This window comes from Hoplias malabaricus, chromosome 16, assembly GCF_029633855.1.
Source record: "Hoplias malabaricus isolate fHopMal1 chromosome 16, fHopMal1.hap1, whole genome shotgun sequence".
Taxonomy (NCBI): domain Eukaryota; kingdom Metazoa; phylum Chordata; class Actinopteri; order Characiformes; family Erythrinidae; genus Hoplias; species Hoplias malabaricus.
Window position 1 is genome coordinate 7,223,707 of NC_089815.1, and position 23,523 is coordinate 7,247,229.

General features: G+C 38.4%; 2 protein-coding genes across 3 annotated transcripts in view; both read left to right on the forward strand.

The window, feature by feature from the left end:
• The first annotated feature begins 664 nt into the window (after positions 1-664).
• Positions 665-2,880, forward strand: bola3 (bolA family member 3). Of its 2 annotated transcripts, none has more exons than XM_066648228.1 (4): positions 665-804; positions 1,091-1,226; positions 1,748-1,836; positions 2,349-2,880. In XM_066648228.1, exons 1-4 carry the CDS (start codon positions 775-777, stop codon positions 2,412-2,414), a joined length of 321 nt encoding a protein of 106 aa, XP_066504325.1. In that variant the 5' UTR covers positions 665-774; the 3' UTR covers positions 2,415-2,880. The 2 variants fall into 2 exon arrangements, with proteins under 2 accessions (XP_066504325.1, XP_066504326.1); XM_066648229.1 differs by having other exon boundaries at positions 732-862.
• A 1,118-nt stretch (positions 2,881-3,998) lies between these two features.
• vat1l (vesicle amine transport 1-like) overlaps positions 3,999-23,523 on the forward strand; it is a 29,378-nt gene continuing 9,853 nt past the window's right edge. Inside the window, exons 1-7 of the mRNA XM_066648002.1 lie at positions 3,999-4,329; positions 6,466-6,595; positions 7,430-7,645; positions 9,456-9,598; positions 12,279-12,382; positions 13,103-13,158; positions 13,309-13,503. Of these exons, the coding sequence (XP_066504099.1) occupies positions 4,115-4,329; positions 6,466-6,595; positions 7,430-7,645; positions 9,456-9,598; positions 12,279-12,382; positions 13,103-13,158; positions 13,309-13,503 (1,059 nt within the window). The 5' untranslated portion in view covers positions 3,999-4,114. The remainder of the gene's footprint in view (positions 4,330-6,465; positions 6,596-7,429; positions 7,646-9,455; positions 9,599-12,278; positions 12,383-13,102; positions 13,159-13,308; positions 13,504-23,523) is intronic.

Below are 23,523 nucleotides of genomic sequence, written 5' to 3' on the forward strand. Positions count from 1 at the left end.
AATCAGGATCTGGACACTGCAAGGTCATTGGGTGTAAGGCAGAAACACAATTTTTAAAGAACAGCTTTCAGAAGTGCCTGACCTTTCCTGAGGTTTGTTACCAAAGCTGTTTAAAGTACTAGGACCTTAAAAGTATTTAGGTTTATAGACTGCAAGGTAGTGAGAAAAATTATTTAGTTTCTCCGACTAACTGCTTTTCTACTGCAGGTGTTGTGAGTTGTGCTTCCTTGTCGAAATGTGCTACTACGCAGCTCTGTGCACCAAAATTTGCATTGTTTTCATTACAAAACCATCATTACATTGTCTTAATATAAACGTTATTTTACGTTACATATTTATAATGATCAAACAAGCGACGCAATGCTCCTTTAACTTAAAATTTGACTTAGATGTAGTACATTTCAGCTTCAGTAGGGCTCGCCAAAACACAGGTTAGAAAATGTATGACTGACACTTAAACAGCTCACTACTCCTAAAATGTTAAATTAAAATGTTAAACTAAATGTTTCTTCTCTGAAACTGTATTTTAAAGTCATGAATAACTATCAGCTACAACTTGGACGCTTCTTGAATCGAATATATAGCTAGTGCAGGGGAAACTTTGGTTTCAAGGGTTATTTAGGGCACTATGTAGGGCGTACAGAGCAATTTGTGACGAGTCAATGATATGAATACGTAATAATAGTGCGACTCTCAGTACAGGGACATGACTTTTACAGAACGGCTGTGAAAGTTTGAGAATTTAAATCGTTACCAAACATATTCACTTCCACGATGTCCTTCTCTGGGCTGCTGAGATGCAAAGTAACTGCTCTGAAGCCTATTTCTTTACATGACAATACGCTTGAGCGTTGTTTTAGCGGTAATGAGCTTGTTCCGTAGAAGATAAGGGGCTGTGTTGTTAAGGAGGCAGTTCATTTACATTTGACACTGCTCTGGTAGCAATAACATTTGTTTACTGTGGGTTTTTAGCTAAATACGGCTTTAGAGAATATTGCTTAAACTTAAATGTAGAATTTTGTAAAGGTTTTACGTGTGTTTTTTTTTTGTTCCCTCATCATCTCCTTCGTGTTGCTTTATGTTCCCTCAGACTCTCCTCGCCTTGCGGTGTCGACCTGTGTTTTTAAGGAGTTTTTCGTCGAAAACAGACGGAGAAATCCGTATCACAAAAACACTGAAAGAAAAATTCCCGCTAGCTACATCTCTGAAGGTTGTGGACATATCAGGTGAGGTTTTTTTTTCCAGAATCAATTTCCAGAATATTCTGAATCCCTTGTTTGAAGAACCCTTACCGTGAGGCATTCAGACTCCACTTATATGAAAACTACACTAGACCTGTATGAACTAAAGTATGTGGACATGTGAAGGCTTAGTGTTTGGGGCATTGCTGTAATGGTATGATGACATGCAGCAATGAGAATATTAGTGAGGCCAGATTCTGATTTTGAACAGATTGACAATTTGTAATGGATGGAGTCCCTTCTCCACTCCGGAGAAGGCAGTGATCAAGATTATTTATTACTCCTGTAGCTCACACTTGGTATAGAGCATGATCTCTTCAGGCTTGTGTTTGCAACTTCATCATTTTTATTGAGATTATTCCATCAGTGTGTGCAGAGCTGAACACAGTGTTAACCTTAAAGTAGCTGAAATCATTCATTATAAGAGGTGCTTCCAGTCTTCTGGAAATATTGCTTGTATTCGTAGAGTTTGGCTGTTTGTCCTCAGGTTTATCTCTGTATTTCAGGAGGGTGTGGTGCAATGTATGAAATACACATTGAATCAGATGAGTTCAGAGGGAAAAGAACAGTGCAGCAACACCAGTTAGTGAATCAGGTATGTCCAGTGAAATATCAAATATTCTTGAAATATTTATTCTGCAGAATTTAAAATGTAATCAAAATTCACTTGATCTGAATGAGAAATCCTTTGTTTAATAGAAACGTACAAATAGCTTTCTTCATGAAAGTGTTGATAGGAACCTTTGGCACATTCCTTAACTTCTCTGAATTGCGTTTTTAGTTACTGTATTTTGAAAATCAATGAATATATAATAGGTATGGGTTTGGACTAAGTAGTGAATGATGGGTTTTAAAGTGTTTAAATACCATGTCAACCTGTTTCACTTCAGCTAATGGAGAAAAAAAATATATGGTAACATATATGTATTTATTCTGCAGATTTGAGCATAAAATAAACATTTATATGATTATGCTACGTATTTTAATTTTGCATTTGCTTTGCATGCAAGATTTTAACCAGTCAGACATAGCTTGATCATTTCAATGAGATTTTGACTCCATAACAAGCCTGTCACTTCATATTCATTATTGTTTATCATTTAACAGGCACTCAAGGAAGAGATTCAAGCAATGCATGGACTGCGGATATTCACAGACATTCCAAGAAAATAGAATTCACTGTTGTTCACTACACAAAGATACATATTTTGCTTGTCGACTCTTGAACCAGTGTATTGTATCCCATTGCTTTGTTTGAAGTATTTCAAGTAAATTATTACAAGGTATTTAAAGAAGTATGTACTATCAGGGAAATCATTTAGAGAAAATATACTATCAAATGTAATAGTTTGCACTCTGTTTAATGTGTAAAAAAGCTACATTGCGCACAATTTATCTCTTTTGAATGCTGTAATACGCACAAAATGATACAGTATGACAGTGTAGCACCAGTGACTAAGGCACACTGTGGTGTCCTGTGAAAGAGTGGACCTAGCTAATAGCTGCATACGCTTTAATATGAGGGAATACACAGGCGATTAGTACTCTTTCAGTGATATAAACAGATTTGTATAGTTTTGTTATTAAGAGACACAGCTTATGATTTTGTTTTTTGTCTTTTGTTAAAAATTAAAAGCCTTTAAATCACAATATTTATTTCCTTTGTGTGTTTTAGCTTTGCTTCTCCGCAATCCCATTCACTTCTTTGACGCTGACACGGTATCCGTGGGCTTAACACTGCTTGGCCAAATGACCTTGAGTTTTAATAAACATATAAGTGCAGACTCATTTACCTAAATAATGTTTTTAACCACTCAGAAGCATGTTTACCTTGTTGAAGACTCCATCAGAAATCATGTCATAGCTAAGCACTAGTCTAATTCTTTAAGGGTGAGCTTTTTTTTCCCATCATACCCTTATGAGCATGTGCACAAAGGTTTTGATTTGTAAACATTACTATTATGTAGAATAAGAAAGGTTGTCAAAATGAGTAGGATTATTTTTTTAAATGACTCCAAAATTTAATCATCAAAATCTTAACAGTCATTTGTCTGAATGTGAAGTGTTTAATATTCATTAAAAAAATGTAACAATAATGATCATGTTTACCTCATGATCATTTAATTACTTAAATTATGATCACAGTGAGTCCAGAGCCTGTTTGTAATTATTGGGTGCACAGGACATCAGTCCATCACAAGAAAGCACACACACATATTTGGTAAATTTAACATGTAAGTGACATAAAATATATATATATATATATATTTAAAATGGTGATGTTTCCAGGTTCTTGAAGTATTAGATTTTTATGGATAATACAACGACAAAAAAAATGCTAAGGATTGTGTTTTGCTAGCATTGATAAAATCTGAGAATATCTTACCAAGATTGGGTTTTAAGGTTTGTGACCTAAGAAACCCTGGCTCTCTGAATCAATGCTATCCATGCTCATACTTCTGTCCTCAGGAGTTGCTAATAATATATTCACAGCAATGGCGCTGGCTGCTTATTTCACTCATTATATGCCTCCTAGTCTGAACAACACTACACAGGGAAGTTAACACTATTAAGAACCTGATTTTCACTCTAGGGGGGGTGTCTAAACGATGTGAGGCACAGGAAATAGGCTCCATCTCCAAGGCTGCTGTGGTTCTGTGGATTCAGCTGCTGAGAGAGACAAACCTACCAAATCTTTTGACTCGGTTGATTTGAAGGAGTCGTTCAGAGCGAGCGATTCGTTGGTGTATCACTGTCTCTGGGCGAGTAGCGGGGGCTGAGCGCTCAGCGGAGAATCACTGTGAGGACCGTTAGAGAGACTGCAGCGCTCTGCCCCGGACACAACACGAGAAGCAACGCAAGAACCAGCGGAGATGGCGAAAGAAGGACCGGAGAGGACCGAAGAGACTGAGCAGATGATAGAGAGTAATGGGGCGAAGGAACCAGAGAGCACAGCCAGCGCCGGGGACTCCAAGGAAATGCGGGCGGTTCTCCTCACGGGCTTCGGGGGTCTTAACAAACTCAAAGTGACCAAGAAACCGATGCCTGAGCCCCAGGATGGAGAAGTGAAGATTCGTGTGAAAGCATGGTACATGTTTATCTGATTCCGACTCGAACTAGCGGTTATTCTCTTGTGTATTTCATTGTTTTTGTGCGATTTCTGCGGAAAGCAGCACTGATAGCAACACGTTGCTGCTGCATCCCTCTGTTTAATGGTGCGACCGTTACTGTACGTGGAGAGTATGTGCCACGTTATTAAATAAGCCGCTGCATTATAACTTTAACATGCAGAGAAACGCTGTTTAAATAACGCAGCGCAATTACATTATTCCGCTGAACTGCAGTGGCTCACAAGCTCATTAACATTTAATCCTCAGTTTATGATTCGTTTTGCCAATGTAATAAATGGGATCCTCATTTTAATAATCACTTTCCTTAAAATTAATAAATCAAGCCCTCAATTGTAAGTAACCCCTCTGTGAAAATCAAGTTTGTATCCTTGTTAAATGTGTGCTGTTGTTTATTTCCTAGGGACGTATCATGAGGGAAATAAGCAGCCAAAACCATGACTGAGCATTTCTGCTTTGAAATAGCAGTGAGTTCTAAACAGGGTCTCAAATGGGCAAATTCAGACAGCTCAGGTTTCTGACATCATAAATCAATTTATCCAATCCAATCAATTTATGGGAAGGAGCTTTCCAGATTAGCTTAGATCTGCAAGTAAATTGTTGAATGGTAAGTTTGGATAGAGACAGGAACTGCATAGATATAGATCCACATCCTCTGAATGAAAGTGGGGTTTAGCATAACCTTTTAAACCACTTTTAAGGCATTAGGGTATTTATTTTATTAGAAATAGCTTTTACATACAGGCACACTGAAGCATCATGTAGTGTCAAACAGCTCTGCGATTCTTGGTTCAAAACCACCACAGGGTCACTGTCTGCAAAGAGTTAGTGTTTCTTCCTTGTTTCTGCGTGGGTCTCCTCCCACAGTCCAAAAAACACATGCTGGTAGGTGGATTGTCTATTTAAATGTGTCCATAAATGTGAGTGTGTGATGCCCTAAGATGGATTGGCTCTTCCCCAGGCTGACACAGTTATTCTGGAAAGACTCATGACAATCCTTATAACGATGTAACAGATACAGATAAAGAATGAATGAACGTCTAAAAATCTCATTCTGAAGCATTAATTACTTTTTAGGGGATACCTTAGTTTAATGGTTCCTTCAGATTAATCATTTTTTCCATTTCTTTAACTAATTTAACAAACCTTTTCAGTTTGGAGGGAATTATATATTATATAATAAGAGTTTCTTCATTTATATAAGGGAACATTTAATTAAATGAAGGGAACTGTTTGTTAAATTGGGAAAGTTTGCTTCTAAATGTTTCTTTTCTACCTTCACTTCTCAAATGCAGGATTTCACGTATTTTTTCAGATGTGTTGGTCAGAGCCAATTTCACGTCATAAAAATGAATAATAAACATCACATTTTGCAGAAGACCTACTGATTGAGTGCTATGAATAATTACAGGGAAAAATGTTTATGGTGTGTAAGCAATTATTAAGAGTTTACGTAATAGTAATGTTTCATATTTAACATTTCCCTAAAGATTCTTGCTATAAAATATTAAGGGAACAACAAATCTGTGGACTCATGACTATCCAAACTCTTTTAGAAATTAGTAGTTTGCCTCCTCCTGCTGCGGTAGCAGTTTTGATTACACTCAACCAGGAGAGCATTACTGAGGTTTGGTACTGATGTTGATTGGTGTTCTGTCCCTCCTGAAAATGCCTTTCTGCTCCAGAGCTTATGCCTCAGGATTTTAAATCTCTCTAGTAGATGCTTGCCATTGCACATGGAGACCTGAGCCTTTAAGGCAGCTCCACCATTTCAGTTCACGCTGTTCTATGGAGATTACACAGACTCTGTGTGTGTGTGTGTAAATTTGAAGGTTTATGTCCAAGATGGGTGCACCTTGTAGAATCTGAATTCTCTTATTTTAAGAGGTGTCTGCAGACAATTCTTCAATCCAAAATACAAAGATATTAACTGAATCCTGCCACTTTAGGTTGTGTGCACTTCAGAGTTATTTCTAGAAAAGCACAGATTATGGCTGCCTAATGAAAAACATGCTGCTTGAACATTATGAAGGGGCAAAATGACACTGGCACAGTGGATTGTGTCTGAAAATGTGACCCTGAATTTTATTTTACAGTGGGTTGAATTTCCTCGACCTTATGGTGCGTCAAGGGAATATAGATAATCCTCCTAAAACACCTCTTGTGCCTGGATTTGAATGTTCTGGGTTAGTGGAGGCTGTGGGAGAAAATACTAAAGGCTTTGAGGTATGTGACATCTAAATATATTTGTAATGTTGTGTTTATAAAGAGTGGGAAACCTCTCTGCCCCTCAGTTTAATCATCAGTGTTTTATACAGTCAGCTTTGCTCCTTGTTAAAACCTAATCACCCTGACTAAGCTGCCTTAAATTTGCACTCTTCAAAGATGTCATGGGGTTGCACTTAAGTAAAATGTGCTACAGTTGCTGCCTTACAGTTTAGTCTTTTTGGCAAGAATGTGTTGTTCACACTTTATTTTTGCACAATCACCTGACACATGTAAACCATGCATTTTTAATAAAGAAGCCAGAAAAATGGATCACAATTCACCAACCAGGCAAAACATTAAAGTTAAATCCTTGTTTCTATATTCATTGTCCATTTTATCAGCTCCGTTAATCACATATATGCACATTGTAGTTCTACGATTACAGACTGTAGTCTATCTGTTGCTCTGCATACTTGTTAGCATATTGCCACCCTGTCCTTCAGTAGTCAGGACCACCACAGTGCAGGTATTATTTGGGTAGCGCATCATTCACAGTGCAGCAGTGACACAGATGTGGCTGTGATGTTGTTAGTGGATGTGTACTGGTACAAGTGGATCAGTCACAGCAGTGGCGCTAGAGTTTCAGTATAGTTCAACAACCAAAAATATTCATCTAACAGTGCACATGTCTTGGGATTTTTTGGTGGGTTTTCTTTATTTACAGGAATAGCCCTAACCTTATGTAAAATTGCTTATTGAAATCTAACTAATGATAAGTGGGAGTAAGTGGATTCCACTAGCTTTTGTGACATTATCTAATATGTTTAAAGATTGTGACTAAACTGCTTTCAGATTGGTGATCGTGTGATGGCCTTTGTGAACTACAACGCTTGGGCTGAGGTGGTGTGTACACCACTGGACTGGGTTTATAAGATACCTGATGAGATGACTTTCCCTGAGGCAGCTGCCTTCTGCATGAACTTCGTGACCGCCTACATGATGCTGTTTGAAGTGGCCAATCTCCGGGAGGGCATGTCTGTGTTGGTTCACTCAGCAGGAGGTGGAGTGGTAAGTCTGTCAGCCTTAGGGTGGCTCCGGGGACATTGAAGTTGCACCTGGAAAAAGCATCTTCACTATTAGGATTCCACCATTCCAGTATTTTGGAATGGCTTTAGATATTTCTTTAATAATATAAAAAAAAAAGAGTTCCAGTAGTAACATGACATTCAGCTAAGCTACATCAAATTCAGTAGATTAGCCTGTTAAATCCCTGTGGCTCCCAGTGTTATTTGACTTTGGTTGGGAGAGCAGACAGTGAGAGCCAGATGCATGATGTATTTTGTAATTTGTGGCTTGTAATTTATGTCTCATGCACAGACAGGACACATATTATTTATGAAAGCAGCATTGTAGCCTAAGGTGAGTTCACTTGTCATGTGTCCTTCAGTTGTACTTCCCTTTTTCCTTCACTTGAATATACAGGAGGACAGTAGGGAAAATTGGGTGGTGAAGGGGGGTAGGGGCATGATATTAAAAGTTTGACTCATAAGTTATTCTATTTGAATGACTAAACTGAGAGCATAGAGCAACCATTATGTGTTGAATTTTCTCCAATATTTCACCCTGTTTTAATACAAAATCTGAAAATAGTTTATTATTTATTAGTCCATTAACATCATTGTGAGGTTCCTAATGGAAAGGAAAGGTGGGGATGTAAATTAAGGCTGGAAAGAAACTGAAAAAATCTTATGGGACAAACAGTCTAAACAGTCTAAGCTGAAACTAGAGGATGCTAGGGCACTATTTAGCGTTTGTAATGGACAGTGAGCCTGTCATTAACTCATTGATGGACTGTAAGTAGATGCTTGTTGTGTGGACATATCCCATGCACTTAAAAAAAATTGAGAAAACCATTTCTTATAGGCAATGTTAGCATTGTAGTAAATACACTATGTAGTCATAAGCTGCCACATGCAACATTTATTTTGAAATGAAGGCCAGTAGGGGCGGCATGGTGGAGCAGCAGGTAGTGTCGCAGTCACACAGCTCCAGGGGCCTGGAGGTTGTGGGTTCGATTCCCGCTCCGGGTGACTGTCTGTGAGGAGTGTGGTGTGTTCTCCATGTGTCTGCGTGGGTTTCCTCCGGGTGCTCCAGTTTCCTCCCACAGTCCAAAAACACACATTGGTAGGTGGATTGACGACTCAAGTTTGTGTGAATGTGTGTCTCTGTGTTGCCATGTGAAGGACTGGCGCCCCCTCCAGGGTGTATTCCCGCTTTGCGCCCATTGATTCCAGGTAGGCTCTGGACACACCACGACCCTGAATTGGATAAGCGCTTACAGATAATGAATGAATGAAGACCAGTAGTAGGTGTTTTTTCCCATTTATTGTGGTAACAAAAGGCTTTACACTGAATATCACATCTTTGTGGACTTGGAGGCATTAATTCCTTTGTCCAATTTGAATGATTAACAGCCTTAGTGAACTAAGCATCAGATTTAGTCATCTTGAGGAAACGTCAAGGTACGCTTTTGCTTGTGTGTGTTTTGTAGTACTATTGATATTTCAGCCGAAGGTCTTCTTATTCAGTAGATGCTCATTTTATACTGATTCAACAGTTTTGTGAGGAAAAACAGATGGCTGTCAGGATTCTGATGTGTTAGTTGTATAAGCGTGTGGCTGTGGAATTATATTATCACTGCACTGTCACCACAGTGGTTTCCTTTCAGCAATGTGAAGGCTTTACATCATTGTTTCAAGCTTCCTCAGTGACACGGTTTCTTCGACATTCTTAGGGACTGCTGTCTTTTTTATATCCAGGCTCAAGTCTGCTTTCATGTCTGATTGTTCTTTTTTTTTATGCCATTTTTGCTCTCCAGGGTCAAGCTGTTGCTCAGCTGTGTTCCACTGTTCCCAATGTCACCGTTTTTGGCACAGCTTCAACCTTCAAACACGAAGCCATCCGACACTCAGTCACTCACCTGTTTGACAGAAACGTCGACTATGTAGCAGAAGTTAGAAAGTAAGGACTCAGCATTGAAATGCAAAGTTTCTGTGGCCTTGTTTCCACTTGGCATTACCATCCAATTAGGATGATCTTATCTTGGTGACCCAAGGACGACCAGAGAAATTTAAACTTGAATTTTTAAAATACAGCTTCTTCATCCAGATACCTACTGGATTACATTATCCTCACACAATATTCAAATAAAACCTTGTGCTCCACAGCTGATTGCCCTCAGTCTACTCAGTCAACAATGAGAGGGTGGAAACAATAGAAAGGTAAAGGCAGAGGTATGTTATGTCATACCATGAGAGGCGAAAAATGCAGATCTGAACCTATTGTGTTTAAACACACAAACAGAATCAGAATGGCTGCTTGACTAGGGGTTGGCACCTAGAGCAAAACACATTCCTAACACAAACACTGTTACATTTGGCTTTTATAAGCTTGTATGGACAGCATCCATATGCAGGACCGATTTAAATGCCAACTGTTAACAAGGCCATAAACCTTCTAAAAACAAGTTTATATTGCAGTGTCATGGCAGTTGGTTACGGTTTGGTATTCCACTCACACTACACTTTTGGGACTAGTGCCAATACCTGTTTTAAGGACATAAACATTCATGTAACTGATCATATCAACAGATGTAATTGGATGTAGTCAAAAACTAAACAGATTTCAGTACATTCAGTTACTCAGTGAAGTCAAGTACTGATATAAATGTAAGTAATTGGATACAATTATCACATTTCTTATTATTATTAAGGTTTCCAGGATTCTTAGTGGTTTTACTGGTTTCTAACCAAAGTTTATAATAAAAAGCATCACCTCATTTGTAAACACTACTTCTGCAGCAGTGGCCCAGTAGATTCTAGAATGAGACTTTAAACACATTGAAACAGATTGAAATACTACGAGATGTCATCTTCTTTATAGAAGCCAGGACATGAGAGATCCCTGCTCTCTCAACTGACTAAACCTTAGTGTTTTTGTGTGGAACCAAATCCAGAATACTTCAATATTAGCTGACATTATAAGCAGTTTTTACTGTATGTGCTTTAACAGGAGAATCACAGTAGAACATTTCCATTCCTTTGTGTTTTTTTCTTTGGAAGGGTTCACATGAATTTTTACATGTTTTGCTCAGGGCTGGTACTGTAAGGGACGGTCAGCTCATGCAGGAATGGAGCTGTTGCATGATGAGGATATGATAATGTGAGTCATGCTTAGAGGCCAGTGCTGGTCTGAGGAGGCTGAGACGTCACTGGTTACCTTCTCTGGAAATGTGCGGCTACCGTACCCATGGCAACACTCCATTCGGCTGCGAGACTAGTGGCTTAATGTGAGGAGGGGCACCAAAAGGCTCTCTCAAGCACACACACATGCTGGATTGCTGGAGATACGAATTGACTGGCCCACAGAGGACCACCCCTAGATGTTTCTTAATATGATTTTACATTGGAGGAGAAAATCATTATGCAGGGTATATTATTAGAAAACACTGTAGTCAATGCATCTTCTGTTTACGTTTCTGTGCTGCAACTGGCTCCCAGCTTATCAACCAGTGGAAATATTTCTCCTGTCATCACAGTTTTTGCTTGTCTAACTAGTCGATAAAAGCTCTGAAACCTTTTCCCCCACAGATAGTGCCACTTACATTTAATATTAAAACCCTGAGATACGCGCAAAGCTTGTGTAGCTCTAAAGTGCTGAATGATACTGTGCAAATGCAGCTCCGGTGAATATTGGAGTGCTAATAAATCGAAGTAAAATGAGTAGGAGAGGGGAGATTAATACTCCTTTCATCTCCATGGCCCCACATTCCTCTCAGGATCAGGAGAAAAGCAAAATGAAATTGCTCTCAAGTCAGTCCTTTTACAAAAGTGACTCTGGGCATCACAAGACCACTATGCAGGCGGTCTAAGCAGCAAACAGAAAAGAACGCATTACAACCACTTGATCTTAATGGAAAGGTTCTCATTATTTTCAGCTTGTCTTGTTTGCATGGCACACCATAGAATTTGCACTCAGCGTTACTCAGGCTCTGTTTCTGATTCATATGCATTTTGTTGGAGCAGTAAATGGGTCCACATGAGAGACAACCGATTTTCACTTGGCAAAAACAAAGCTGGCACAGACTTAATTAAAGCATAATTAAGTGCAGACAGTTTGGTTTAGACATACTCTTGGTTTACAGATAAAGAATGGGGTTGGACTGATTTATCAGTTGGCTGATACTGACATAATAAAAAAGTACTAAGATAAAGCACTAATATTTAGCGCCTTGTTTTATATTGCAGTGAACAAACACACACACACACACATTTATATATATATATATATAGGAGAAGGTAAAAACCTTCTTAACTTTCAATTTATTTCCAAGTCATTTTAGATCATTTCTACTGGTCCATTCATGGGTGACAAGTGATTTTCTTGGAACAGGCAATCTCAAAATGACATTGGCAATGCTTAGACCAGAGCAACCTGAAGGTTTTTTCTGTGGTAAGCCAAGAACCAAAAAAACTAAATATGTTGAAAGTGTAAAGTTCAGTGGGATGTTCTCATTTCTTTACATCTCATTACGATTTAGCTCCAAAAATGTGGCATTGGTCACCAAACCTTTAATCAATCAGGTATTGCTGGATTGTAGATTTAAGTTGTATAATTGTTTACCACATCCCCATCTGTCAAGGATCTCCCCAGAAGGAGTGGACGTTGTTCTGGATTGTCTGTGTGGAGAAAACACAGGGAAAGGCTTGGGTCTGTTGAAGCCCCTGGGCACCTACATCCTCTACGGTTGGTCATTTTTTTAATGTTAGATAGAAAATGTGATATTGGGCATGACAGTAGTGCTAATGGTTTTAGAATCAGAAATGGATTGAATAATTACATGGAGAGTATTAATAGATGATAAAAGTACATTGGCATTTTTACTGTCATTTATATGAAAAGATCCATTAGGCATGGCATATTAGTGGACAAATGTGGCTAAACATATGACAGAAACATGGTGTCAGAGATCATGAATAAAGGAAGATCTTGATGCAAATGGATACTCTCCTGAATAGATAGAACACTTTTCTGAGTGTTAATTTATGACCTCTTGGCCCTCATTTGAAGTGAGTTATGTGCTGCACCTAAGGACAAAATTGAGGTTAATTCATATTAAAGACTGAGCGGAGCGTTTCATGCTTTAATAACTGGTAATTCCTTACATTTAAGTTCTAGGCAGCATTTTTAATTGGGGAGGAATCTCCTGGGGACTGAGATAAGGTATAATTTGGGTTTAATGGGATATAGCTTCTAAATGAATCAATTAATCATTGTAGCACATGCTCAGTTCCAGGCATTTAAAGCTGTGTTTTAATTCACACAATTTTCTAATTTCAGAATGCATACCATAGCTCAATTTTAATATATCTAATGTATAATATGAGTGTTTTGTCTGATATATATATATATATAATTATATATATATATATAAACTAATACATTGTTGAATTTGAATGCTTACAGGTTCATCGAACATGGTGACAGGAGAGACGAAAAGTTTCTTCAGCTTTGCCAAATCTGTAAGCAGTGAATTCTGTCATTGATTCATTGTGCTAGCCAATAATCCTAGGGACATACATTACTTACTGATGGCCTTTTCCTAAATTAAACCACTTTAATTGATTTCTACTGTTCAGATGCCTTGTACTTAGTTTTCTGTTTGTCTCCAGTGGTGGCAGGTGGAGAAGGTTAATCCCATCAAACTCTATGAAGAAAACAAAGTTATGGCTGGATTCTCGCTGCTCAACTTGCTCTTCAAACAGGGAGGCTGCAGACAAGTGAAGACTGCAGTACAAAAGCTACTTGATCTCTACAGTGAAAAGAAAATCAAACCTTTAGTGGATTCGCTGTGGGCCCTGGAAGAGGTAGGAAATCTGGGTAATTGTTAGTGTCATAGTATGTTCCGTGTTAAGATATCGCCAGTAATCTTATAAAGTTACATAAGTTATTGCGCAAAGTAGTTGCTTTAAGGTCATGTGAACACAATAGTCCAAAATGTCTATCCCAGGGAGTAACATCGTTGTTCTGTCTTATGTTAAAAAAACTACAGAAAGACTAGCAACGGTTACATTTTTATTTACAGATTAACAGTTTTGAAAGCCTGTGTGAACATACCATATTTTGTACACATACATTATCATAGCTGGAATTGTACACTCCGATGCATGTAAATCATTGGCCCTTCCTGTTAAAATAGATTTGATGCATTCTCCGCATTCAAGAAATCCTTGAAGACCCTCTTGCACTGAAAGTCTTTCTTTAATGCACGTATTACTTCCTGGCATATTGCACTCAATGTAATTTGTATAAATTGTGCTGTAGTTTGAATGTTAGATCCTCTTTTGTAAGTCGCTTTGGATAAAAGCGTCTGCCAAATGCATAAATGTAAATGTAAATGTAGATGGTTCTTGTAAATGTGAAGAAACTTACTTAAGAAAGTAGTTTTCAAGCTTTTGTAGTCTAGGGTCCCCCTTGTGAATAGTATTAGGTCACAGCTGCCAGGAAGAAGAATTTGAAGAATGGAAAGATGTTCATTGTTTTGCCACTGCTCTCTGCATTTCTCTGTTCTCGTGTTCATAATATCCTTGTAATCATATGAATTTGTGATTTTACCCCAAGTAATTTACACAAGGACAAGTTGCAAAATGTCCCTGACCACCCTGAACGCAAACTATTGCTGGTTATGATTTGGTGATGTGACAATTGAAACACTTCTCAAGCTGACGACGTCAGTGAAGAGCAAAGACACTTGCGGTCCTGAAACCCACCTGTTGACAGCTGAAAGGTGGGCACCGAGGGCATTTTTAAGAGGAAGTGGCATTATTGAGCTTTTAGACCCATTTGTTGCACAGTGCAATCAGGAGCTGTCACCAGAAGCTCTTCTCATCCAGTGACAGGTGGGCTGTCCAGCCCTGTTCGCTCTACCTCTCTGATAAATCCTGTTTATGTTATTTCCCTCCTACGCATCCTCTAGCCCGGCAGCCCTCCATCACTCTCTATTAAGGCTAACAGACCTACACAGACTGCTGAACAGTAGTCCAGAACCAATTATGCTTTAAAGATCTAGCTGTGTGTCATTTGTTGTTTTTTGCCTTCTGGCATTTCTCATCTCTATATGAATTATATGGCTTTGATGTCAGCATGAGCTGGATGTTACAAGATTTAATTCTGTTAGTACTGATCTATAATATATAGTTTGTTAATTGTTACCACCTTTCTGACCTTTGCAGCACTGATATCGCTAAAGACTGCGGTTTGTTAATTAATCCTGCAAACAATTACAAAAATAAACACAATGATTAAGATTTATGTGCCAGGTTTAATGTCAGTTCAGAGTTATTTTGCGACTGTATGTATATAAAACTTACTTAAACCTTTTGGCCTTTGTTCTTACACGTTTATGCCTTCTACACAGAAGGTTTTTGAACACAGGTTTTTGCTGCAGTAACAGCCAGTACTCTACTGGAGACTAGATTTTAGAACATATCTGTGAGGATTTGATGTTAGTGAGTGAGAAAATTTGTGCTGACTGATACTAATGAAAGGTTAGTTCGGGATAAAGAAAAAATGCCACAACAACTCATCCCTAAGCTTCACTCTTCCACTGCTCAATGTGTGTGATTTTATACCTCTCTAGCCAATGTTGGCTTTGAGCTCAATGCTGAAATCAAGTTCATAAATGGGTGTCCCCAAGTGTTTGGAAATGTAGTGAAGGGCATCCTGCCAGTGTGTGCTGGTAACAGTTCCAGATGGGTGTTTTGAAGTTGGTGCTGTGGGTGCGTTTTTGTACTGTTATGATGTTAGAGGCAGCTATTTTTCATATTCTTGTCCTTGTTCTGTTTGATCTATGGAGATAACTACTTATGCTACGTGTTAGGTAATGATTCACCTCGTGTTTTCATCTTGCTTTCACACATGCCCTCACAGCTCCTTGCAGTTTCCTCATGGCTGACTGGAAGCTCCGCAGATATCCAACTGCTTTATTGCATCATCTGTGAATATGTGTGAGAGCACTGAGGATGTGAGTCCTGGGCTGTCAGCTGTCTGCTGGAAGCACTCGGTTGAATACAGTTTCTTTCTTAATGCAGCATTTCGACAGGCAGCTGCTGCCAAAACAGACCTTACTTTTCTCCTTGTTGTTTCTCTTCTGTGTGTTCTGCTGAAGGAGCTGTCAGGGCCTCCGTCTGAGCAGTGAGAGGAGACTGAGGTAGAGTTACCTGCTTTTGTATCGTCTCTGCTGGGAAATGTTCCTCACCAGTGATCTACTGTTTTGGAAAAGGAATGTGTGGTCTTGGAGTTTAAAGTGTCAAATCTTCATTTGGCATTTTGGAAAAATTATTTGGGAGAAATAAGTATGGTGGATACTGAAGAATAAAATCCTCATTCCCCAAAAAAAGGGGAAAAAAAGGAAATTGCTAATGAAAAGCAGAAAGAAAATTGGCTTATACTTAAATTGGAAAAATATACTCTGAATTTATGCCTGCGTTGTGTTCCAATAAATAGTTTGGGCTAAATCTGGAGTAAGTGAAAAATCAAGATATATTGAGAAATACTAGCCCTAGTTACTAAGTAAGCCTTATTATTTATTGAATAATAAGCCTGAGATTTAATAGCTCAATAATAATCCCACATATTAAAGTCTTATATATTTAGGGATATGGTAAATATTAGTAAACACCTCATCTGAGATACTAGTTTAATGTTCTTAGTAACAACAATTAACCGGACATCAAACCACAGTCATGCTTCAGTTGACAGCTGAGCAAAATGTGTCAAAATTTCTGTAAAGCCTTCATTGACTGAGAGGCTTTTACAACGTAGACATCATTTTGTGTTCCAGTAAATGCCAGAGACTGCCCGATACACAATAATGCATATAATAACAATAATAATGATAATAATAATAAATACCTTAATAAAGGTATAAAATAATAAAGACCTTAATAATGTATATATAACAATAATGCAAGCTGGTATTAGTGGTTGATTGTGTTGGGAAAGACAACTAGTCACTTTAAGTCCTACAAATACTTTTAGCTTAGAAGTTAGACGTTCAAACAGAGAAATGCACAAGCACCCTGCATATTTAAACATTTCTACAAAAAATAACCATCTGCTCTTTATGTTGTATCACCATTCCATGGCAAATGAACCCAAATGTCTCACCAGTTTAGAGCTCTAAACAACAGCCAATTAATGCATTTGAAAACTTTGTAATTAACCATGTTTTCCAGCTGGGGTGCTTACAGATATGTATACTGTCTAATTACTGTCTAATACTCCAAAGTTAACATGTTTTTATTGGTAGCGAAGTCTTGTTTCAGGGTTCAAAACAACTAGGTCTGTTCATTTAAGTCAAAATTGCTATTTCATTTGAGCTGAATAATGAATTTGAATTATTATTCAAATAATTCAACTTAGTGACCACTGGGCAAAGTGCAGGCTGTGTAGTCAAGGGTCTGAGAGAAAGGAATATCATTTATAGCATTTCTGGACAAAATATTGAAGGTTACATTTTATTATATAGGTATTTTTATTAGGTTATAAAAAAAATCCAAAACTTTACCTAGGGCACCAACATTTCTAGAGGGCACAGTGCATGTTTCCAAGGACAGTTTTATGTTGAATCACATCAGAGTGTTATGCAAACTCACTTATTCTCATAACTCCCAGAACTCATATTTATGTAACAAGTGTAAGGATTCATTGCCTTTAGCTGGATGCAGAGTAACATTAATCCAATTAGACAGCTACTTAATACTAATATCTTAGCATTAAGACTCCATATAACGTCTTATGATTTCAACAATTCAGGGATTTTCCAGTGATAGTAATTGTTTGCATGTTGATGGAGAATTATGCATATATAAATATGTTATGCAGATATATATATCTTCATTCAGTCGGTTACAGCTAATTAGAAATATCTGCCCAGAACCCACAAACGACACGTGGGGCTTAATCACCTGATATTACACTTCCCCGCAGTCTGTTTATCCTTTTCGCAAAAAGAAGTCTCACTTGTGAGAGCACTAGGGAAGAAAGGGAGAGGAGAGTGAAAGGAAATAAATATGTGGCCTGAGGTGACAGCCAGGCTGCAGACAGTAATGTCCTCAGCAGGAGAAGGTGCAATCTCATTACCTGTGTTCAGTACAGCTGCTCTCGCTCCTTCTGCCTCCTGTGGCACTAGATGAAGATGTCTATCTGGATGCTAAATGGAATGCTAGCATAATTCTGAACATTTTCCCAGCATTCAGCTGTAATTCAGTCCTTCTGTAACAGCAAGGAACATATTGGCCATGCACAGTGGTTCCTTACAGGCCTTTCAAAGAAAAATTCAGGTATTTTCAAGTTCATTCACTATCTAATGAATTAGACTCCCACTATGGCTGTGTTTTTAAGTTCCCACTCATTTAACTTCTGCTAACACATCATCACTGGACCTTGTAGGAAAAGACATTAAGTAATACTACATTCCTTAAACTATATTGTAATTGTATTTTTTTTAGGGGCGTCATGGTGGTGCAGCAGGTAGTGTCACACAGCTCCAGGGACCTGTAGGTTATGGGTTCAATTCCCGCTCCGGGTGACTGTCTGTGAGGAGTTTGGTGTGTTCTCCCTGTGTCCGCGTGGGTTTCTTCCAACGGCCCAAAAACACACGTTGGTAGGTGGATTGGTGTCTCAAAAGTGTCTGTGAGTGTGTGTCGCCCTGTGAAGGACTGGTGCCCCCTCCAGTGTGTGTTCCCGCCTTGCACCCAGTGATTCTGGGTAGGCTCCAGACCCATCGCGACCCTGAATTGGATAAGCGGTTTCAGAAAATGAATGAATGAGTATTTTTTAGGATAAATCCAGATGTGTTCTGAATTTTAATTTTTGTGGAAAATATTTTAATTCATTATGAAATAAAAAAGCCTATACGTCAGCAAATGTTTCTAAATTCATTCATTATCTGTAACCCTTATCCAGTTCAGGGTTGCAGTGGGTCCAGAGCCTACCTGGAATCATTGGGTGCAAGGCAGGAACACACCATGGAGGGGGCGCCAGTTCTTCACAGGGAAACACACACACACATGGACACTTTTGAGTCACCAATCCACCTACCAACATCTGTTTTTGGAGCGTGGGAGGAAACCGGATCACCTGGAGGAAACCCACGCAGACACAGGAAGAACACACCAAACTCCTCACAGACAGTCACCCGGAGGAAACACACGCAGACACAGGAAGAACACACCACATTCCTCACAGACGGGAATCGAACCCACAACCTCCAGGCCCTTGGAGCTGTGTGACTGCGACACTACCTGCTGCGCCACCGTGCCACCCATGTTTCGAAATGTTATAAAAAATGGAAAAGGTTTCTATGAATATTGGCACTTAAGTAATTGTTACTGCAAAGAAAGAAGGGGTTCAGGTTCCTGCTCACCCTTTAATGATAAGAGTCCTTGGGCAAAACTCCTAATGTTACTATGATCTACAAATGTGACATCATAAAATATAGTCATCATTAATATTCCCAAAATGTATAACTTTTTCTTTATTTTTAAACTATATAAAGAAAAGAAAAACTACACAAAAATGTGAGGTTTAGATGTGACAAGGACAGTATGGGTATAATGCATGTGATACATGTCAGCTCTGATTTCTTTGGCACACGGAGGGTCCTGTTTCTCATTAGTCTGTAGTTTGTCCTGTCAGGCACCTGCTGTGCGCCACGTCACTAAGAGCTACGTGGCCTTGTTTGCAGCAGCTGCAGCAGTTGCCATGCGAACCTGAGAGCCACTCCAATGCTGTGTCTGGTCACCTGGTAGAATGGTCACTCAGACTCATATCACTTGGAGAATGAGCAGCTACTGAAAGTCTGTTAACATTTCTTAAATCATAATGCAACACAAGCCGGGGTGATGTAGCTAATTTATGTGTGGAATAGGTAATTAGTCTAGGAGAGACATGACACAAGCTGTGACTATGTTCTTCACAAAGATTTGTGTGTGTCTGTCTGTCTGTCTGTCTGTCTCTGAGAGAGGAAGGAAGGGAGTATTATGCTAAATTAGTGGATTCGGCTAATTTAGGCTTCACCTAGGCTTCACATGTTGTACAAACTCCATAAGAAAAAATAACATGAATCTTGAACCAATGATGTTTTGTGATCCAGAAGAGTAATAGATGTTAGATAATCTTGTCTAACATTCAGTAAAAATCCTTTCCAGTCCATGGAGACATACATATTACAGTCCTTGAAAAGAAATGTTGGATGAACCAGTTCCTACAAACTTTATGACATATAGTCTATATATTTTGATGCATGTTAAAGCAGTTTATGGACAATAAAATTAAAATGGAATTTATATTGAAAAATGAGCTTATAGTATCTTTCTCAATGTCCTGCATGGGTTAGAAGGGTTGTGCTGACTGCCACACACACACACACACACACACACACACACAGACACACAGTACAATAATTTGCATGCACATTTAAATGCCTGTGTCAGAATGGGCACACAGGCTGAACAGGTGCTGAATTCACTGATTATAAATCTTGTTTACAACTTTTGGCTGTATAAAAAACTTCATTGTTGACAGTGTATTAGGGCCTTGTGCCTCTAGTTGTTGTACATCACAAGCCAAGAAATGTAAAAGTATACACTCTTTTAAATGACAATCTGACTGGTTTATCTCCGTCATATGATGTGCATTCTTATGCATATCAGCTGTTCCACTATCTCTTTCCACTGTGCCCTTGAGAAGGGAGAGAGAGAGAGAGAGAGAGAGAGAGAGAAAGAGAGAGAGAGAGAGAAAGAGAGAGAGAGAGAGAGAGAGAGAGAGAGAGAGAGAGAGAGAGAGAGAGAGAGGGGGAGAGCTGCAGAAGCCGAGAAGATTATGTACCACTGCAGAGATTTTATGAAGTCTTAAGGCACATTTCTTGCTTAGATTTTGTGTTGCATTTTTGCTCTTTGGAAAATATGGAAAATAATAAGTTTGCTTTCAAATAAAACATTGGGAATATTTCAAAACCTATTATTTATACCCTGTTCTGTACAGTCCATGTCCACAGACAAACAACATATGGCAAATATAACACATTTCTGAATAGTGGTAGATATCACAACCATTTGACAACATTTGCACGTTCCCATTCTTCCTACAGTGCTTTAGCTCATCCCTTTATGTTGAAGTGGGGTTTTGTAGCAAAACAATGTGAGCAGAAATTGATAATTTATTGTTGTGCTCTTCCTGGCTGTTCGGAAGCAAATACATTAAAAGCTTTCCAAAGGATCCAAGTATGTTGTTTAATTCTAAGGCATCAATAACAACAATAATAACAATAATGTATGTAAAAAATGAAATTGTCTTTTATTTATCCATTGATGGGGGAATATTAAATGCATATGAAATGTAAATTGCTGGATTGTAAATAGTGTATATCTGTGTTATTTGTTTATCTGGTCTCTTTTTTTGTTGTTTTTCTCTGGTGTCAACCAGAGGAGGATTGACCCCTCCTCCCCCCTCCTTTTCAGACTTGTTTTCTCTCAAGTTTTCTTCTTCATGCTCTGAGGGAGTTATTTTTTTTCTTGCCACTGTCACCTTGGCTTTCTCACTTGGGACTAGGATTCAGAATCCTTTAAAGCTGCTTTGTAGCAACAGATAAGGGCTGTATAAATATCGAGTTGAATATATTTCCCTAAATTTGAAGACCCCTTATAATTAGTAAATCCCAATAGTAAATTAAGATCACACACCATCAGATTCTCACAGAAATGTTGCAACATTGAGTATATGGCTTTTCTAGAAGGTAACTGTAACTACAGCAAAATGGAATAAACTATTAATATAAATGATACTCTTCGTATCAAAAGAATGTTGCATGAGAAAATGACCATAAACATTTGGTTGATGCTGCATTCTAATGAAAAGTAAGTAATGGACCAAGAACAAATGTTCAGAGCTGAGCTCAACCACTCATTTGCTGTTTATGGTTGGTAGTCTTCTAGTGGGTAATTAATTGTGCTCTCACTGGGAAGGAAGCTGGGCAGGGAACATGAGCGGGTGTGTCTGATTTAGACCATTAGGGCTTTCCGCTAAAATTACGTTCCATTTTTTGGGGGGGGATTTTTTTCTGAATCACTTCTGGTTCTTGATAATAAACTACATTTTGTGATTTCTCTCATTTACGTTTATTGTACATGGGGAACATGCAAATTAAATTGCTTCCTTTGGCCATGTCTAAGGTCATCAATCCACACTTATATATTTAAGAGGGATATATTACAACAAAACTTAGTTACTATAGTTACTATGTTTATTAGTATATACACAAAATATTCAAGCCAATACCCTTTAACCAGCCGGTTTTCTTTCTAAAATCTCCTGATTACAGTTTAGCCCCCTCTCTATAACATCTCTACAGTTGACACAGTTTTTTGTCCCCCGATTCAAAGAGGGGCAGCTTTGCCAAGCACAGTGAAAACACCCTTTTGTTGGGTTGAGGCAATGGCCTCAAAAGAACACAACCATTACTCTCACCATAAATAGATTAAATATGTCAGGGTTTTTAGTGGGGACCTGGACGCTCTGTTCTGGTTTCTTTCAGAACCTTTTTTATTCATTCACTTAGGATTCTTCTCTCAGGGTAAGGACAGGTCAGTGGGTTCGACCTCAACTCCCTCTCTCTGAAGTTGAAAAAGTGCTCTATGGCAACACAGTTTCTTTGTTGACTTTAATTAAAACTTGTTGGTAACTGAAGTTTGCTACTTTAATTTTGCAGTAAAGCTATGAGGCTAATGTAGCTATCAAGTATTAGAAAACTAGTAGCTACCAGTTATAAAACTTGGTGAAATTTGCAGTGATACCAGCGTAAATGGGCAATGATGTAGGTGGCAATTTTGAATAAAGAGTGAAAATAAAAATTACTTTATATTGGAATAATCTAATCGTGCATAAAATATTCTCTTGTTATTGATTACAATAAACCGTATAGAATGAAAACTATATGTAGTATTTAGATATTGTTACGGTATTTTTTTTTTGAAAGTCATCTTTGGCAAAGCACAAAGTCATAGTTTGGCCTTTAAAAAACAAGAAAACAGGAAAACACATTACCCAGTGTATTGTCAAATGAATAAGTATAGTACTGAGTAACTGACACAGTCATTTGTCACGCGTCTACATTAAAGTAGCTTATAATGTGTTGCATGGTGTGGGGAACATGATAGAAAAAAGGCCCAGTGTGATTTCATTCTGTTTTATTTCTGTCGTCATTGTGATAAAGGTTTTGAGCATAAATCATCCAGTCTTTATTTGGGCCTAAATATTAACTCCCACAGAACATTTGCATATTGCAGGATTTACTGACGGTGTTGAAACCACGTGAGGGGAAATGGAGCCATTTGCTCTTTGCTGTGATCAAGAAGACTGAGAAGCTCCATTTAAAACTTTGTCTGAAGATGTATCAGGCCCTATGATGTGTCTCACAAGAAGTTAATGATCCTCACAAGCTGTTGGAAAGCCCGGCGCAAGCCTCTACATCGCGGCAGGGAACATGTTAATGCAGGCTCTCCCAGCATTTCAGGGCTGAAATAGAATATTTGGAAGCTGTTTCTTTGGTTACCAAATGTGCTGAGTTGCTTCAAAAGGCCAGCCATTTAGCCATAATGATTGTGTTCTATTTTTCTTAATGTGCCTTTGCAGAAGTCATGCTGGCTCTGTATTGTCCTTCGTGGAGGGGGATACCTTTTCTCTGAAAAATGAAAAATTACGTACTTACCGTCCTAACTGTTTATTTAGAGCAGTAATCCACAGGATTCATTTCGTTGACCATATGCAGCGGTTTCTGCACTGCAAAACATGCATTTTTCATTGTAAAATTTTTATAATAAGAAAGA

Bases quoted from the DNA above. Each gene is read 5' to 3' on its own strand.
- bola3 (XM_066648228.1), top strand. From the start codon at position 775: ATGTCCTTCTCTGGGCTGCTGAGATGCAAA. The intron at 1,227-1,747 runs GTGAGGTTTTTT...TCTGTATTTCAG, and splicing joins GAAGGTTGTGGACATATCAG to GAGGGTGTGGTGCAATGTAT. The intron at 1,837-2,348 runs GTATGTCCAGTG...ATCATTTAACAG, and splicing joins AACACCAGTTAGTGAATCAG to GCACTCAAGGAAGAGATTCA.